At 41.0% G+C, this 19,750-nt stretch overlaps 1 protein-coding gene across 8 annotated transcripts; it reads right to left on the bottom strand.

Annotated features, from left to right (window-relative positions):
• Positions 1-4,117: 4,117 nt before the first annotated feature.
• LOC127071828 (unconventional myosin-IXAa-like) lies at positions 4,118-17,804 on the bottom strand. Of its 8 annotated transcripts, XM_051011574.1 has the most exons (17): positions 17,158-17,804; positions 15,499-15,882; positions 14,983-15,248; positions 14,589-14,894; positions 13,869-14,486; positions 13,501-13,799; positions 13,175-13,434; positions 12,795-13,102; positions 12,358-12,695; positions 12,199-12,259; positions 11,847-11,894; positions 10,769-11,095; positions 8,856-9,776; positions 8,696-8,785; positions 6,392-8,616; positions 5,295-6,305; positions 4,118-5,114 (listed from the first exon to the last, which is right to left on the bottom strand). In XM_051011574.1, exons 4-17 carry the CDS (start codon positions 14,882-14,884, stop codon positions 5,017-5,019), a joined length of 6,900 nt encoding a protein of 2,299 aa, XP_050867531.1. In that variant the 5' UTR covers positions 14,885-14,894; positions 14,983-15,248; positions 15,499-15,882; positions 17,158-17,804; the 3' UTR covers positions 4,118-5,016. The 8 variants fall into 8 exon arrangements, with proteins under 8 accessions (XP_050867531.1, XP_050867523.1, XP_050867541.1 ...); XM_051011566.1 differs by having other exon boundaries at positions 14,983-15,882; XM_051011584.1 differs by lacking the exon at positions 17,158-17,804 and adding an exon at positions 16,353-17,111 and having other exon boundaries at positions 14,983-15,882.
• Between the last annotated feature and the right edge of the window lie 1,946 nt (positions 17,805-19,750).

The raw sequence follows: 19,750 nt of genomic DNA, 5'->3' as shown, positions 1-19,750 counted from the left end.
AGGTTAAGGCTAATTCTAAGGCGATTGTGAAGAGGCTTCTTCCTCTAGGTCCTTTTTCTCGCATCTCAGCCTCGCTTCCCGATTAAAAGTCTATAATCTCTTTCGTCTAACTCCTCCCACGTCTCGAGCCTCTCTACACAAGAGCGCACTCGAGTCTAACGAAAAATCCCTCGGAGCACACGCTCGGATAAACAGCCGATACGCGCACGCGCCCCACTCTTCTCTCTGGGTGTACTTGAGTGCGTGTATGTTTATGTGTGTACCGTTTGTGTTGACGATATATTATATATATATATATATATATATATATATATATATATATATATATATATATATATATATATGTGTGTATATATATATATACATGCTTGGACTTGTCGGAAGTATGTATATATATAAATATATAAATTCTTTTATCATCTATTTATTTACTCTTGCGATACACAATTCTCGCGGAAAACTTACACAATTCCCATTCGTTATTCTTTCTCTCCACTCTCGTACAGCAAGACACATGCGTTTCTTTCTCTCCAAAAAAATAACAGATAAATTTACATACATATATATATATGTATATATATACACACACATTTGTATATACACATACCATATAAATATATATATATATATGTATACATATCATATAAATATATATATATGTATATATACTGTATACTATATTTATATATTCATATATGCGTATATAAATATAATTTTGTACACGATGTTCCCGAGAATCGCGACGAGCTTGCGAACGACAACCAGAAATTCCTTCGATCGAGGACAATCGACGACAAGATTCTTGGACGAAATTCCTTTTTTGTACGTATACAGATTTGTTCTAATCGATTCTTCTATTCTACGATCTTTATATCGAGGATCCAAAAGTATCGAGTTCGATCGCGACGATCGGGAACAGTCTGTCCATAATCAGTGCTTATATTTATGCCAAGACACGAACGGGAAGAGCATTAATATCGCAATGTTTTAATATTATTAATAAATTCTGCTAAATCACTCGTTCATCCCATCACGATCGATCTCTCTTTTCTTTTTTTATTTTCTTCAGGAACCTACATTGGCCTTAATCACTTTGTTCTCTTCCTCGACGATACAATTTTTCATCTTCGACGATCGCGCGTACAGAAATGAAAATTTTTCGCGACAGTCAAGATCATCGAAGCATATTGATGTTTTTTCCTTTATTTATCATTCGAGAGAGAGAAAGAGAGAGAAAGAGAGAGAGAGAGAGAGAGAGAGAGAGAGAGAGACAGAGAGAGAAAGAGAGAGAGAGAGTGAAAGAGAGCGAGAGATAGAGAGAGACATTTGGGAGCGGCAGCAGCAAACATCATATCGTTTCCTATATTTGTAATAAGCGTATTTCGAAAATTCGGCCACATAGAGCATTATATAGTTTTTTATTCGTTCGATAACCATGCTTGCTGCAATTTTGATTCTCGTCATAGTTGGACGATAAGGACAACGCAAACCGCCGCGCCGTCTCGTAATTTTACGTTTCCGATAACGAACGCGAACCGTGGCCCGATGGTACGCGTCGTGAACGGATACGCTCGGAAGAAAGGATATATATTTAAACAACCGTGATCGTGATATATTGGACGATATTGTCATGAAAGTTTTCCATATTCTTTAGACATATGTACGTAGGTAACAACGATAATTGAAACCCCGACTTTTGTTGGAGCACGAAACGTAGAGCCGTGTGTATTAGCGATTTGTTTCTTACTACTGCTACTATGTAAAAATGCGATAAAATGCTTTGCTCATTTTCTTTTTTAATAGGCTTCATCTACTTAATATCGAAAAATATCACTCCAAAAGAAAAAAAGAAGAAAGTTGAAACGCAATAAACGTGTGTAGGCTCGATATTCGTTCGCTCTGATCGTCGGGGTATTAAGAAAAATCTTGCCGTCGAACTTCAATATCGTCGTCCATTCGATTCTCGTTCATGTTTTCCCCATTGACAGGCTATCGAAACAGACGGGCGCTCGACGATCGTGTATAGCACCTTGCGCGACAGAAGCGTATGCGTACACGTATCGATATCTCTTACCAATTAATTTATACTTATTTCTTATCGTTCAGTAATAGGATACGACTAAACAGCAGTTCGGTCACAAATCTAGGTCACAAATTACAACGAATAAATTTCTATTGATCTCGAGGGAGGAAGGGTATCGTTAACGATCACTATAGGCGTTTGCGAAACTTTAAATATAACAATCTGCTCCTTCCATATGCGGAAGACTAGCCAAAACGAAATAAAACAACTTGTAAGTGTTCACCTTTTTTGTCAGAAATGTACGATGAAACGATAAAGATTTTTGTCTGTCTCTGCTTTGTGTCTCTCTGGGTATGTATGTTTTATGTAAATCCTTTCCAAGAGATACAATACTATGTACATTGAAAAATCAACAATAACACAGCAACTACTCGCACAAAAGACGGTTTATATTATATTTCTTCAACGAAATCGAGATCCACTATAAGATTGCAACGAATTATGACTTCGGTTTCGCTCGAAACATAACTAATCGCATTTTGCTCAGTGCTGTAGCACGATGTCATGGCTTGTAGAATAAAACACAACGTAGAACGTTAAAACACAACTGTAATCAATAATCTTTAACATTACATCGCGATAACTCGACTATGTCTCCTCCTATCTTTCATATTTCTAAAACTCATCGTGCGCGAAAAGTAAGGGATTAGAAGCGCGTATTAAAAAAGAAAAGAAAGGAAGGTAAAGAAAAGGAAAGATAAGAAGAAGAAAATAAAAAAAGAAATGGAAGAAAGGATAAAACGAGCGAACGTATAAAACTCTCGATTCGATAACCAGTTGTTAAAAAAAAAAAAAAAAAAGAGAGAAAACAAAAAAGAAATAAAAAAATAAAAATAAAAAAAAAAGAAAAAAAAGGAAGAAAACGAACGTAATAGAAATGATATTTTGACGAGTCGGAAGAAAAGTAGACTTTGAAAGAACGAAAACGGCATATTTTCCTAATCTTCCACTTAATTCTACGTTACTGGGATAAAAGCCGCGTACGTTTTAGTTACTGATCGAGCCGACCGAATTACGCAAAATAAATGTCATTTCCTGTTTCATTTGACCTTTGTCACTAATCGAAACATAAAAAGTACGTCCTTATGGTGGTACCATAGACGTTGGAAGACACAAAAAAAAAGATCGAGGAACGTGCAAACGTTTCGTTTTACGTTTTGCATATTCGATAATTCAGAGATCTAAAATAGGAATATATATTTCTATTAAATGCAGAGAGAAATAGATTTAATTCGAAAACAGATTTAATTCATCTTCGACAAAGAGATTTAGCGTGTGCTAAAATGGAATTGAGATCATCGCTTGTTTTATCTATATATTCGATGATAAAAATAGGAAATCTTTGTATCAACGTTATGATACGTCTTTTTACTCGTTTCCTCGATCTTTCTAATTAGCAAGAAACTTCGACAAACTGGCACGAGGAACGTACGAGAGCGTAAAAGGAATAGGACTTTGACTCCGAATAAGATTAAAACGGAATACGAGCAAAATGAGGCGAGAAAATGAATAAAAAGCGCGCATGGGCCAACGAAGAAACTAGGCGATAAAAACGAAACTAAAATGACATGCTATAAATCTCGAGTAAAAAAAAGCCTACTTAATTCTGCCCGCACGAAATTTTTCTAATTTATATATATATATAAATTTATATATATATATATAAATATATACGTGTGTGTATATACATAAGTACTCATACGTAAGGTAATTCGAGATGCGCGGTACAGATATATACGTCTATGTCGGATGCGTCTGTTTTATGAAATCGTCGCACAGAAATTAAAAAAAAAAACAAAACAAAAAGAAAAAAAAAAGAAAAAGAAAAATAAAAAATAAAAAAGAAAAAATAAAAAAGAAAAAAAAAAAGAAAAACCAATCGCAACGAATAAAAAAATCGGCAAGCCCGATATATTATTTGTATATCGACGTTTTACCACCTACGATGAATATCGACAGTAGAAATATAACCTTGGTAACGTCTCTCGTAACTTTAACAATAATAACAGACTAATATGAGATAGTCGTATGATATAATATGTACAAGTTATATTTTGGTTTTCCATGTTCTTTCGTATCTTCTCTGCTATAAAGTCTTTCCGCTTAGATCTAGCAATTTGATAATTCGCTGTTCTCAGCCAAGCAGAAGATATCGCCGAAGCAACGAGAATTCTTCTTCGAGGAAAGAAACGAGCAATCCTCCTGTTTGCCATTCGATCATGGAGCCTAGGCTAAAGTCGTCGCGCTGTTATCGATCGACTTTTAGTCGCATCGCCGATTCTCTTTGAATTTCTCCGATTGTCAAAGAAAGTGTAACGGATTCATGATTGTGACGATAATCAGGACAGAGAGTCTCATTTAATTCTTATCGAGCGGAACTCCTTACCAAGGTATAGAATTGAAAGGTTTTCGAATGCCTGCGAGAGATAAAGAGTACGAATGATTTCCAAGGAACGATGCGTTCGTTACATCGACGTATGAAATAAAAATGAAGAAAAAAGAAGTATTTGCGGTGGTCGAAGATGAGCTCTCGAAAGAGACGCTGATTTAGCGTTGACAGTCTTCGGTAAAAGGAATGTATCCCAGGAAAAGAATAGTTTTTACAGCGATATTAGGTCGACGTCGCGATATGTAAATCGCCACGCCGGGGCGAGCTACGTTTTCCTAAATAAAATTTGACGAAACGTTTTTAACCACGGAACGATGGAAGTAAGCGACGACCCAAAAATCAGCGGCTTGAGATCCTAAAGGGTTGACAAATTACTAGACCTACATAAAAGTCGTCTTAACTAGCGAATAAAATAACTCGGCGTCTTTCGGATGAGACCAGAATTGGCGGCCGTCGAGAGACGGAACCATGCGAAGCTTGTCATGCTGCTACACTTTTTTTATCGTCCGAGTTTCACGGACATGTTGCCTGTGGACGACTGTGGTCATACCATCACCATGTCCTCGTCGACGCTTATGATAGTGGGAAAAGCGTTGTCCGCCGAGCTTTGCCTCTGTATGGGTTTCTTTCGTACCAGACCGTCTAGGAGAAATAGAAAATAACGTTCTTAGAAATAATGTACGCTTAGGTAGGACATTTCAAAGGAATTTACTCGTTTTAGGTCCGATCGTTGCCTATACCGCAGCGATATACCGTTGCTTATATCGCGCGAGAACGTAAACGCGGTTAAAATCTAAGTTTCTAAAGCAGAGGCAAACGTACCGGCGGAAGGTGGAAGCAAATCGTCGAGAGATCCGTCGTCCAAATCCGTAGCAGAGAGAAGGAGATCGTCGTCCGAAGAAGCGCGGGTTAAGCTCGGTAACGTGGACGTCAATAAAGCCTTCTCCTTTTGGATCTCCTGTATGTGATCGACGAGCAACGCTTCCTCTTCGTCCCCTCGATCTCTCTCCCTGTCGGCACCCACGCTTCGTGCCGTTATATTCGACGTCGCTACGTTCAGCTCTTCCGGACTAAATATCTTGGAGGACCTTAAGCTCGAGAGTCGATGGGTCGCCGTGTGGCAAGCGGACTCCAAGGTATTTATGTCGGCCAAAGTCGCTCTTACGACTCGCAATTTCTCGTGTACGATCGTTTCCACGCAGCGGGTCTGTCTGCCCACGTCTTGAAGCGAATCTTGCGCCGGCAGGGTTCGATTCGTTCTCAATATACACGGAGCGAAAACGATCGCCAAGGCGGACGGCGACATTCGATTGTCGACTTCGTGCAACGCCACTCTCGCTAGATGCACGATCAATCGTTCCATCAGATCGAAATTCGGCTTCGGCAATTTCTTCAGAATCGCAAAGAGCGTGCTGATTCTATCGTGAGGGTCGGTCAAGTTCGCGGCGTGAAGGAAATCGTCGTAGTATTCGAAAGTCAACAGAGGCTCCGGCATATCTCGGAAGAAGCTCTTCAAAACGGCTGCCAGAACGTGTACCTGATAGTTCTCAAAGTCCACCTTCTCCAAATCACCCTCGTCCATTTTAACCTTGAGCTCTCGTACTTTCGAACTCACTCCGCTCTTTCTGTATATACCCTCCGTGTACAATCCGTGCATCTCTATGGTCGTGATCAATCGATCGACTACCAGGGGTACTTTGCCGTCGCCGCAGTCCAATTTGTACAACGGAACACCGAAAACTCTACGCGAATTCGCTTCGAGCATGGACGCTTCCTTTCCGCACTCGGGCGTTGCCTTTGTGTAACACTTCTTGTGACAGGTCAGCTTGCAATCTGTTCGAAGAGAAAAAGCGATATAGGTAGGTAAATACGATCGACGAAACGTATTCTCCGAGAACGAACGATCAAGACGTACTTACTTTGGCAAACGAGTCCTCGTTCGATCGGCCACATGAAGAACGAAGTACAAACTTCGCAAGCGGTGGGTATATTGATGATGGTTAATTGGAACATGTGATTACCATGTCGTATAGGCTCCTCTTGTTTCCGTTTCTTTTCCTTTTTCCGCTTGCTCTTGCTTTGCTTCTCCGGCGCTTCGGTCTTAACCAACGTCATGAATTCGTTCATAAATCCTCTGAAGGCATTAACGCCCATTGTCACGGGAAAATCCTCGCTGGTATTTTCTTGCTTACAGACGGTCTCCATAACGTGAAGAAAATTCGCTATCAGATCGGTGTACTTGATGTTTCCTTCCACGCCCTGTTGAATCGCAACGCTGTAAGTAATCACCAGCTCGTCTTTGAATTTACGCAACGCCTGCTTAAAAACGCGATCCACCTCGCTGGGCTTTCTACCTTCCTCTTGAGCCTCCATTATGTATATCTTTTTAGTAATAAAGTCCTGCATGAGCGCCAATTCTTTGGCATCGGATATGATCTTATCCGTACTGTCGGAGAAAGCCGAGGTACCGGTGAGACTGAATTTCGAAGCCACCGCTTGTTTGCTAGCGTCGTACGGTGTACGCGGTGGCTTTCTGTTTTTCCGTCTGTTTGGCGTGTTCGCCAAGAGACATGGCATTTTGAGTACTCCTCCATTCTGAATGCACTTTACGTGATACAGTTGTTTGCAATCGACGCACTTGTATCCTTGGGTAACAAAGGCGTCCATCTTCTCGTGACAACAAACGCATACGTCGTCTTTCGCGAAACGCGCTACTTTTCTGAAACGATGACCGGCCAAGGTAAAGAGATTGTTGCCCTTCCACTCCAACAGATTCATACCAGGGGCGAGTTTCAGTTCGTTCGGGCTGGTGTCCGCGCCGGGCTTGTCGTCGTTCAACGCGGATATCTTCGTAGCTGGATCGGAATTTCTTCTTCGAAGTTCCAAGGTCGTTATGGCGTTCGATCTCATTCGCTTCCCCGGCTGCTGGCCCTTGTAAACCGTTTCGTTCTTATTCACTGGCCAATCGGTGACCGATCTAGAGGTGGCCTCGCTCGGATTGTCCTTTCTCGTCCATACGTTGATATTTTCCATGCGCTTCATGTCGGTCTCCTTAATGGTACCGAGGAAGAGACTCCTCGTCTCTCCGGCGCTGGTGTCCGAGGCGCTCTCGCCCATGGATCTGCATTGGACCTCCCTCGATGGTCGATTTCGTCTGGCACTCCTCACCGGCACGTCCGGCTCGAATTTGTCCTTCGGCCTAGAATTTTTGTCTTTAAGATCCGTCCTTCTCGCGAGTACGTTCTTCGCGGCGTTCTCGTCGTTCGCTGGCTCCGCCTTGGCGGTGCTGTCGCCTTCGGAATTTTGCCTTCTCAAATAATTGATCTCTTTGACGTCTTTGCACAATCCGTAGTTTTGCTCCCGTCGTGACGGCGAGATCGGTAGATTTTCCAAGCGATCCCCCGACAGTCGCGACTCGCGAGAATTTTCCATCCGTATGAAACGTTCGCTGGCGTCCAATTTGACGTTGTAATTTGCAGCTTCGTTCGGTTGTTCCAACCGAGAGTGCTCCAAAACGTTATCGGCGATGTTCTTATATTGAGAAACGTTCGGGGATCGGGTCACGGTCGCTTTCTGAGGCACCGACATTATGTAGTCGTTGTAATTGATGGACGAATACTCGGCGCGCCTTCGCCAAATATCCGAATTCGGACTGCGGTTCAAATTCGCGTTCGGATGATATTTCGTTTCTCTAGGATTCGTGAACGACGGAGCGACGTTGAAAATGGGCGGAGCACTTTGCACGGCGTTAGGCATATCGCCGTCCGTTTCGCCATCGCTACAACCCGTCGACGAGCTATCGGTTCTTTTACTTATCGAGGACAGTCTGTTGGAGGTCGCTAAATTCGTGTTCGCGACGGCCACGGCCGAGTGATCGCCGCGTTTCGTTCTCGTACTTGGGACCGGCTTGCAGCTCGAATTCTCTTGCGATTCGGAACTATTAACGCTACCTTGAGATTCATAACTTTTTAGGCTAGTGAGACTCTCGATGCTGCTCTTGCGCTCGCCAATTTCTTCGGAGTAAAACGTTTCGGTATTTTTCGGCGCGACGCTCGACTCGTGCAACAACCTTTTGTTCGTAATTTTCCGCTTGGAGTAGGGCACGCTCGTGTCGCCGGTCGCATCTCTACGTAAGTTTTCTTGCCTGCAAGACGAAATCACAAAGCGTTACGGGACATCGATATAAGAAAGTATTCGTAACAGTGGTTATTCGATCGACTCACTTGACCGGCGTTAGGCGCTTTTGCGCTTCCAACTTTCGAGGCGATACGGTGTACTCCGGCAAGGAACGTTCCTCGCAAATGGACAATGGTCTGTAAAGGAAAAATGTGATAACGAAGTGAAACCTGGCGAAGGAATCGAAAAAGCTGCGAAGGTACTTACTCCTCCGCGTCCGCATGGGCAGGCGAGTAGGTGATTTTTTGAAGCGTATGCTCCTCGGAATCCCGATTTTCCTGCGGTTCCTCGATCTTTCTCATACTCTTCCTCCGCCTTTTAAGTTCCATGAAAGCTTTCCTAGAGTTGTTACCTCTAACGTAAGCCTGAAAGATCGTTATGCAGGATCTTAATTTTTTAAACCATGTACGTTGTTTGTACCCTCTCCATACGGTTTGAATATGAATAGCAGCTTCCGTTCTCGCACGTAGGGCCTGTGCAAATCGTTGGGCACATACCATTCTCCAAAACGATTGAATTTGCACCACCGCGTTCTTTAACCTTAAGAACCTTCTCCTTTCCAAGCAAGCACGAAACCAGTTTTGTATCGTCGTGATACTCGTAATGATTTGTTGATGCAACTCTATATCCAGCTTTATCTTCTCGGATTCTCGAAGAAATACCTTTGTTGTTCCAAGCTGATAATTGTCTCTATTCAGATTCAACGTTAACAAAAAATCACGTACATCCGATTGCGAACTCAAAAGCCCTTTAGGTAATAACATTCGATACAACTGAATAAATTCGTCGTACGTTAATCGGACGTTAAAGCCCGCTTGTCTGATCCGTACGGTCTCCAACATCCCGGTGTATCTTAGCTGCCGCTGTACGGTTTCTTCGTCGAATTCGTTCGGTACTTTATTGGCGTTGCTTTTTATGCATCTAATGAAAAAAGGATTTGCTTGATTCAAGGTATCCATAAGGCTGTGTAAACTTTGTTGAAATTGTGCCGACACGGTCATGGGTTGCTTCCTTGCTTTTCCCGGACCAGTCCCGTAACTTTGCGTTCTTCCGGCGAGAGTTTTCACAGTCTGAAGATTCTTCAGACCCTTTTTACCACGTTCCCTTGGACGGAACGATTTGTTTTTCCTGCAAACGTTTCTGATTGAGTATCATTGATAAATATATCGGAAAAGCGCTCGTCTATTCCTTTTCCTGTTCTTTCGTTTGCTTCATTACTTATTCCATACGATTTGTGCTTTCTCTCGATTTCCTCGCGCAAAAGCGTGTACGCGCGTTTCTATGGAATATCACTTGCGCGATAATAAAAAAACAGGACAAGGAAGAAGCGTTACACAATGTCTACTTTGGCGAACGACGGTGCATTGCGATTTTTCTTTTTCTTTTTGTAAATCGTTCTTTTTTTTTTCCCACACACTTAATACGAAATGCAAGATATACGACAGCAAACAATTGGCAGAGTATACGGAATACGATATAAAGGTAAAAAAGCGTAGAAAGACAATTGTTACACTATAGATGGTTAATTGTTATCAAAATTTGGTGACGAGTTCGTTTGATGGCATGTAGAAAAGTGGAGCGATCATATATCGATACTGTTGTTTGGCGAGAATGGCGAGTACAGTTCGTACGAAAGATTCGACAATTACCAAGTTTCGATATACGCTAAACGTATATCCATACGAAAAATCTATAGATGAGAAAAATGATGGGTCAAGTAGCGGGTCTTTTCTTTTTACGAAACGTGTGATCTATAGTTATTGACAAACGAGTAACATGCACCAACCACCATAACGTATTGAAAATTGCGAATATTAAACTACACGTTAGATCGAAAGAAATTTCTGTGATGGAGGATGATAATAGGATTACGTGTTTACAGTTCGAAGGATTGTGCGTGAGGGCTGGAGATCGACTAGATAAAATGATAACGTGTAAAGCCATGTATGTACTGCACGGGAAGACCATTAATATCGTACTAAGACGTGATACGAAGGAAACCAATAGATTCACCCATAAGACCTATATATAGAGCACGCACTACCTTTACTGCGAGCCAGTGATATTTTATAGCTTAAATTAAGTTCTTATCCAAGATCCAGCAAAATACGTTTACATACATGACGATTTGATTAGCGCGTTCCATAACGTTAGCTTCGTCTTTCGGAAGCACCCTCTCTAGCGGTGTATGAGTATCCCGTCTGAATTTATTATTATTACTATGAGGCTGGTCTTCCCTGCCCCTTATTATGTAATTCTTCGTTGTTGTTACATTCGACGGGTGTTGAGTCTGATTAATGTTTCTAAACTGCGGCCACGATAATCGATTGTTGTTTACACTGTCGTTTTCAATTTGTACGCAGGATAATGTGGCGGTGGGAGTGGTCGATGGTAAACAGACATTTCGTTGCTTCTGATAGCTGGGTGGACGAGTATGTTTGTGAGAACTGAAAAATCCTTTCATGCTTAGTTGATTTCTCGACGCGATCGTGTGATTTAATGCTTATGATTACTTGTTTTGCTTATGTAATACTTATGGAATGATAAATAACGAGTCAAACATTTATCGTTGGTACATTTAACGATCGTAAATAGGCTTGAAGTTCGACGAGCGAATAAACTGTATCAACGAAGAGACGACAATTAGAGATTGAAATGACCGATCGCGAATGGTAATCGCAATAATGAATTATACCAAGTAAAAGTTATTATCGCGTTCTCGCTCGCGATCATGCTCAAAAGAGAACGGCGGAAAGAATAATGCACTCGTGAGTGATAAGATATTTTCATGTGGCGAAGGTCATCAGGTTGCACTCTAATCACATCTAATACAGAAGTGCGAACATAGAACTCTAAATAAAGTCTGTAGACATACAGAATCAAAGTGGTGTAACAGCTGTATGGATTTACAATTATAACTCTATGATCCTTGAGAATAGGATTGCCTCTTCGATACGTAAAATGGAAAGGATGTTTCCGAGATCCGCAGTCGTCTTTTGCATTAAACGTTCAGCTGCGATTGTCGCGTACAGAAAGAGACTTTCGAGCTCGTTTTTCTACAAGCGATAATAACTCCAATCGAGTGTATTTGGCAATCGTCAATACTTCATACGACGTTGTAAATCCATAACGCATCTTAGCCTAACAAAACGTAACATCTCGTAAAATGACACATACAGTGGATCAAATACCACTTACGCAATTCGGTTAATAGTTAGATTGACGGCCGATAACGTCACAAGATGGCTACAGGGACAAAAGACAATGTGGCCAATATAAATATACTCAACGTTCCAATTAGATATGAACACACAAAAACCTTTTTAGCTAGATGCAAATTTATACTCCGTAGGGTGAGACAATATGCAGATCGAACATATTCATAGTCAAGCGTAACGACATTGGTACTTGCTCGTTATGATTATTAATATAAAATCAATAAATGCGCTGCTCTATTAAAGATATAAAAGCATTTGACATATTTTTCAAAGAATCACCCTTCGTGAGAACAGATATAGCATGGAATTGATAGATAAAAACTAATGCATACCTTATCAAATTCTCGTTCGGCGTCCTATACCTGTTTTGTGCAGATGTTTTACTACCGTCGGCTAAAATAAGATACGTCGCACGTCTTAGGATTCGAATTCAAAACCATCGCACTTAGAAACGTTCGATGGCACGCAATTTCGACATAACGTATAGTTACCTCTACCGTGTCTATGCGCACGTCCTGCTTCCTGAAAAGCGAAATGAGCTCGAAAAAAAGCTCTGAGAATAGCCCATCTAAATACAGCGACTGGATCGGCACCAACGAGTTCTCGTACAAAAGCCAGGGATGAGTTTTTGAGTACACCAACTACTCCATCTGGTCTCATCAGGTCCAAGTTCTTCTCTCTCATATTAGCGGCTTGGTATTTGACAGCCCCTGCGTAATGGCGTACGACGAAGGCCGCCTCGCGTCTTTGCGGCGCTTCGTAGAAAGGATTTTCTTTGTGCACCGTATTAAATTTTTGCAACAGTGTCTCATTCGTTGCACCTGGGAAGCTAGAAAGATATGCATCGACGAAGTGTTATTTTTGCTTGTAATATTATTGTTATGGGGAGAGAGAGGGAGAGAAAAAAAAAAGAAAAAGAAGTGCTAACTTGCATTGATCATCTAAAAGGCAAAGGAGTCCGTTTGGTTTCCCCTCAATGAGATTCAAACAGCCAGAATTGTCGCTGTATCCTATATCTGTCCATCTGATTCCCTGCTTCCTATACTCTCTTTGTTCGTATTGAAAAACGTGTTGATTGAAGTAATGCTGCAATTGTTCGTTTGCATAATTGATGCACAACTGTTCGAAGCTATTGCACGTCTTGAAATCTTCGAAACCGAAGATATCCAGTACCCCTATACTATTTCCTTGATGATCCCTCAGAGTATCCTTCTTAGAGAGTAAAGCGTGATTGACCTAAGATCATAAACGGTAATTAGTTATAAACGCTGCGCTAATCTTTAACATAAATTTGCCTGAATCTCGTACCTGAAGCACGATCCAATCGAACAAAGCTCCGTATAAACACTTGGCCATTGCGTCTCTCGCCGCTATCGCCTCTGGAAGTCTATAATTAATGACCAACGTTTCGCCAGAAGCTCGTGCGCGTTTCGCAGTTAATGCTGCCAAAAGAGTTTCTTGTTTCACCCTGAGCAACTCGGATATTAATGCGACGACTTCAGGATTCTTAACCCCTACTGCCTCGTCGTGATGATGATAGGACTTTCTTGGTTGAAATTCGACATTACCTGGGAAATACGACGTGGTTAGTCACTCTGATTAAAAACGATCAATCATTTTTTTGCGCTAATCACCGAGTAGAAGAACGGCCGATAAAACTGCAAAAAGTCGTTTTTGCTTCTCCGGCGTGAATCCCACCATCTCCATAGACTGCTTCAACCGCGAAAATTCATGTCTTTCGTCGATATTCTCAAGACCGTAACAGCCACTTTTGTTTAAATAATTATAACGTTCGCAACTTTCTAAATGTAGAAGTTGTCTTTCCTGTTCATTTGCCCCAGCTAATAAATAATAAAAAACGTGGTAGTTCCTTTCGTTTCTTCCTTGAGAAACTATCCTTGACTTTTCCAACAGATACTTCTGGACTACTGCCCTGTTGTTTAAACAATAATTATCGTTGTGCGATCTAGTTCGATACATCTCATAGCAAAGAGAAACTTACCCATGTACCATTCCATTTTCTTTATAGTTCACTTGTATGAATTTCCCGAAACGGCTGCTATTATTGTTATGTGCGGTCTTTGCATTGCCAAACGCCTCAAGTACAGGACCAGCGCTGAGTATCGTCTGTTCAACGCCACTACCATGGGAACCCTTTTGACTTAAGGCAGTTAGATGATGTAATAAAAAGTTTGTTGATTCCGTTTTACCCGAACCACTTTCACCACTGATCACAATACACTGATTCCTTTTTTCTTTCAACATGCAATGATACGCCGCGTCAGCTATCGCAAATATATGCGGAGGTATGTCCGGGCCCAATCGTCTGTTTTGATAAAGTTTCACGTACTTTGGATTGTAGATGGGATAAAATTTAAACGGATTTAAAGCGATCAATATGCTGCCGACATAGGTGTATATATTTCCAGCTAAAAATCTAGCACGAAGATTGTCCAAAAGCGTCTGCTCGTTAAGGTCAGGAAGCTGGCATAAATCTGGATATTCTTTGTCTCGTGGTTGATACAGGAATCTATTGAAATAATCCTTTAATAGTTGCGGATCCATAGGAAATCTACTGTCGCACCATAAATAATCCGTTTGCTTTTTCCTCAAGTAAAACCTAACGGAGATATGACAACAGAGAAGCGTACAAATATCATCTATACTCTCATACGCAAACTTGCGGAATAACTTATAATTCGTTGGAGGAATATCACGTTACCTGTAATACTCTTGCTGGGCAGCACTCTTCGGCCAGAGTAACATAAGAGCTACGGGGCATTCGGAAGGACCAAGTCTTCTTTCTTTACACTCCTGCCCAACAGAATTTCCTACCACTTCTGCTAACTCGTAACCATTGGAAACGTTGGAAACATCCACCAAACCCAATCTCTCGATAATACATTCGACTATTTCCGCCGAGGAGGTCTGTTTCGTAGCTTTGATGGATAGCGCTTCGTATTCGGGGCTCCATTCGCCCACGAATACTTGTACCACTCCGGAACCGCAGTTATCCATACTTATAACCCTGAAAAACATCGTCGTTGAAAGGACATTCCAATCGATATCGATATCCGTGTAAGATACACGTATCCAAGTAAAATGCGTTAGCTTACCTTCTTGTAATTAGGGTTAGCAAATACGTCCTCTGCCATCCATAGGATACTTCAAGCGTTTCATTATCCCTTCGTTCTTCTTCGTCGTTATATACACCCACTCATACAATGGTTTAAAATAACTTTTACACATTCTGTTTAAAAAAATGTTAGCTACTATGCTCTCACAGTTTTTTCTTTATCGTCAATGGTCTATGTACACACGTTAACTGTATCGTATCTTGAACGGTCATATAATTTTATTTCACCGCACAACTATGCACTAGCTGGAATTAACCAGACTATATTTAAGTAAAATACTTAATTTAATTACAGCGTCGAAATTATGCAGAAACAATCGTAAGCCCTCTTTCTTTCTCTAAATAGCGATACAAAGTGCTTAGAAATATCTGTGTTTAATTTCTGATTATCGTCGAGTTTTATTTTCATTCTTTTACTCGATAATTTGACCGATAGGAAAGAATAGAGTATTATAATTTTGCTCTATATTATTTCAATATAATAAAATAGACTTACTAAAATTATAATCTTCTCTTTTAGCTTATGGATTCAGTCAAATAGCAGATCCGTATTATCGATCTTGTTCTCAAAGAATGAGAGTATTTCTCATCGACACGACTATTTATACCTTAACGTTAAGCTTTCAACATTGAATGCCTATAGAATTTTCCTGACAGCCATCAAGTTATTATAATGAAATTTGTTTCACAAATTGCGTGGGCGTTCTATTGTTGGCAGGCAGTAGAATAGTCTTCTCGCTTTGACAAAAGTATATAGGTCTCGATATATCGGCATATCTATATGCTTTTCAATCGTTTTATCGCGGTCATCGCGACAGAGACCTTCTCTCATGGACAATATTGCTCGTGGAAAGTTTTCTTAATCAGAACAATAGTTTATCTGAAAAAAAGCCAATAAAAGGAACGTGAATTTCTTTGTTACTAACGACAGATGAAACAGTTGCATGCACAATCATTCGCAAGGTATTTCAATTTGTGAAAAACAATTGAATACGTGAAAAAAGGATTTCGTAGCCGTAATAAAAAATTGAAACGTTATTAATAAGATTTACGTTTTGAAGTGGAACAAGGGTTATTCATGCAATATCTCATTCATAGAAACGTTAAAAAGAAACGAGCATCTCGAAGGAAACGTGTTATCATCGCAAAATGAAATGACAGCTAGAGATAGGGGGGCTTGACGTTCGATACAAAAGAAAAATCGCTGGTATCAAAAGGTATAACCTTAAAGCAACAAGACGATATAAATTACATATGCTTTGGTCGCGTTAACCGACTTGTGTACAATTACGAGGACGACGATAACGATAGACCGATCTTAGGTCTTGCGAGAAAAAAGATAACCCACACCTATCGACGACCTTTTTCGATCCTACTACACACATCCACGCGTACAGTGGATCGTTGAAAAGTGGTGCACACCACAATAAGGAGAACAACACTTCGAAACGATATTCAAGCGAGCATTACGTTAGATCGAATCCTACATACGACACCTTTCTCTCGTTCTCTCTTTTTCGCCATTTCTGCGTCTTAGCACGCATTCACTTCGAAGAGATCAAAAGAAGAAAGATGTGTCGCGAAAAAGGACAACGCGCGAACTGTTGAGCGAACGTCTATTGTCGAGATCGGTCCTGCATCCGTGTCGACGGCTTGACATTCGCAAGGAAAAACTTCCCGTCTCGACGATTGGCGGGTCACGGATCGTGCTACCAATCGAGCGCCGATACGCGATCGCGAACGTCAACAGAGTAAACCGGGCTTAAAGCGGCAAAAGGAATTTCTCGCTCGAAGGTAGAGCGATCACCGGACACCACCACCACCATCATCATCACCATCATCACCATCATTACCATTACCACCATCGTCGACAATAGTAATAGAAATAGCAACACCATTTACTACCACAATTAACGCTCGTGAGCGATCGGAGGAAGAGAGAGAGAGAGAGAGAGAGAGAGAGAGAGAGAGAGAGAGAGAGAGAGAGAGAGAGAGAGAGAGAAAGAAGGAAAGAGAACGGGAGAAAGAGCACACACACACACACATAGAGAGAGAGAGAGAGAGAGACAGAGAGAAAGAGAAAGAAAACGCGCGTCTTAAAGGGCATGCGATAGAAACGTTCGAGAAACACGCATGAATTTCTTTTTCGATTTACCTCCTTTGTCGATTCCAAGGCGTTTGCAATGACACATCCTTTTGGTGCATGAAAGAAGAGCCTGGTATACACTGGTAAGTACATACTAATCGTGGCCTCCTAGCTCCCTTCCTCTCCAGCACTGGCACTAAACCGTCACCGTATCTCGATACGTCCAAAAGAGACTCCTCCTCCTTCTTCGTTCGCACGCCGCGAAAATATTCTTTTTCTTCAACGAGCACCCTTCGGAAAATCAACACTTTCAACGAAGAGAGCGAGACAAGACAAACACCCACGATCGCTGCGTGCACACGGCTATGCTTTCTCTCTCTCTCTCTCCTTCCCTCCCTCTCTACATCCAACCTCTTTCTCACACACGCACACACGCACACTCGCGCGCACACACTGGATCTCTTGCTTCAGAGGCACTTACATACGGGCGAACTGACATTCGAACGAATAGAAGCTTTCGTTGCTAAACTTATTGTTTCCTATCAGTCGAACCTCATCAGCGATCTTAATGATCGACGACGATCGAATTCATTCCGATCCTCCACTTCTTTTGCTTCTCGATAATACCAACACACGATACGACGAGCCCTTGCCCAGTTTATCGCCCTTCGTCTCCTTTCGGGATCCTTCGTCCCGATACGTCCACCATTTCGATTTTCCTAATCACGTGACTTTTCTGGTAATACGATTGGTTTGTCGTTTCGGTCACGTGACACTTCGTGAACCATTGGCAAACGATAAAGAGAAGGGAGAATAGTGAAACGTTTCTACGACTTTACAGATCTTGTTATCATTGTAGGGATTTTCTTACGAAAATCTTTTATTAATTGGAATAATGTTTTGTATTTCTTTTTTTTTTTTCTATGACGAAGAAGATCGCCAATGAACAGAGAAAACAATACTTTTCTCATTTCGAGTATAAACTACGAGTCATCGAGGTACGTGTATTCAGTTGCGTCTTACGATGTTCGATGCGACTTAAATATATAATACGAATCTATATTATTCTTTTTAAATGAAATACTTAAGATATCGATTCAAACTTGCGTTACCATCGATCGCCTAAAAGTTTTACGTATACATATATTTATAGATATATCCATAAAGTTCTCCGTACACACATCTAACGAACGTAATCTTTTACGAGAACACACTCTCAAAGTTAGTTCGAATATTTGTTCGCCAGATGACCCTCGAACCTTGAGTGAATCGATCGATGACATCGAGCGTTCGAGAAATTCTCGTGAAGGATACTTTAATTGTCTTCGATAAATGTTTCAAGTAGAATCTTTATTCGACTTGATATCTGTTCGTTGCATTTTTCTTATTTTTCGTATCTTCAGAGAGATCGAACGTGAAAGTGAAGTCGCACAAATTCTAAATAATTTTGCATAAACTTCGTTTCGACGGAGCTAGAAAGTCTCTTCTCGTTAAAATATATTTTCGTCGGATATTTACGTTCGCGTTGATCTCTGTAAATGAGGATCTAAAAGGTAATACGAACGTTTTGCAAAAGAGAAAATCGAGGGCAGAGATACAACGTCTCCTTTAGGAATTCTTATTGACGTTGGTCGTATATATTTTTAACATATATTTTGATATACCGTCGTTGCATCTATTCGACGCGTCGGTAAAAGAATTTGCTCGACGTAGGGAGATCTATTTTACCGATGGTGTTTACCATTCAAGAACGATTATCATTCGAGAGAGACTTCAATTAGTACTCTACTGTCGTCGCTGTAAGAAAACGAACTTTGCGAAGTTGCGAGAAGACGAAAGATATTTTTAAATGTACACCTTAGTCTCAGTATCGAATGATTTAGTTAAAGTTATATACGCGACAAATGTCAAAGTATCAAGCACAAATCTCATTTGAAACTTTTGATTGATTATACAGGGGATCGGTTTGGCTTTCAAACGTAAATACAAAGACATTACCTTTCCAATCAAGAATCAGGTCATCAGGTAAGCAGATTTAATTTCTCAAAATCTAAAAATATCTTTTCACCCTATACATATTATTGCTATCGGGAAAAGATTTTTCGTACGAAAAGTTTAATTTGATAATATGCTAGAGTTTCTGTACGAATACACCTGCAATTTGACGTTAAACATTTCGCTCGGAGGACTTGATTCAAATTGATTGATCGAAGCGAAATTGATCTTGATAAACGAAAATATCTCCATTGAGAGTACGTCAGAGCGCTTCCATGCTCGCGCGATAGGTCGACGCGATTTCGCTTTGGCGGTGCATCGACTTGTTCGATGCATTTTTTAAAGAGGAATTTCTAGCCGCGTTTTATCGATTAAACCGAGAGAGAGAGAGAGAGAGAGAGAGAGAGAGAGAGAGAGAGAGAGAGAGATAAGGTATATAAGGGATTAGAACGTTCGATATTTCTACGAGCTCGAAGTATCTCGCGTAGTACTATTTACGAGAGATTACGTTCGGATCGTTAGACTTACGATCGTTGATCCTCCCTCGTGACGTAACGATGCATCGCGCAGTTGGCGCGACGTCGACCTCGCCAATCTCTACGGTCTGGAATAGAGGATAGAGGATAGAGAATAGAGAGGATCACGTATTTAGAACGTTCGTCACAGT

Source organism: Vespula vulgaris, chromosome 1, assembly GCF_905475345.1.
Source record: "Vespula vulgaris chromosome 1, iyVesVulg1.1, whole genome shotgun sequence".
In the NCBI taxonomy this organism is placed as follows: Eukaryota; Metazoa; Arthropoda; class Insecta; order Hymenoptera; family Vespidae; genus Vespula; species Vespula vulgaris.
This window is presented reverse-complemented; position numbering and strand designations above follow the sequence as displayed.

What these genes read in the sequence shown, in the direction of transcription:
- LOC127071828 (XM_051011566.1), bottom strand. Translation starts at nt 14,884, where the DNA reads ATGGATAACTGCGGTTCCGGAGTGGTACAAGTATTCGTGGGCGAATGG. An exon ending in GAAAATGGAATGGTACATGG is followed by an intron (nt 13,800 to 13,868) that starts GTAAGTTTCTCT and finishes TTTAAACAACAG; the next exon opens with GGCAGTAGTCCAGAAGTATC. An exon ending in CGCGCTAATCAAATCGTCAT is followed by an intron (nt 9,777 to 10,768) that starts GTATGTAAACGT and finishes AAACGTTTGCAG; the next exon opens with GAAAAACAAATCGTTCCGTC.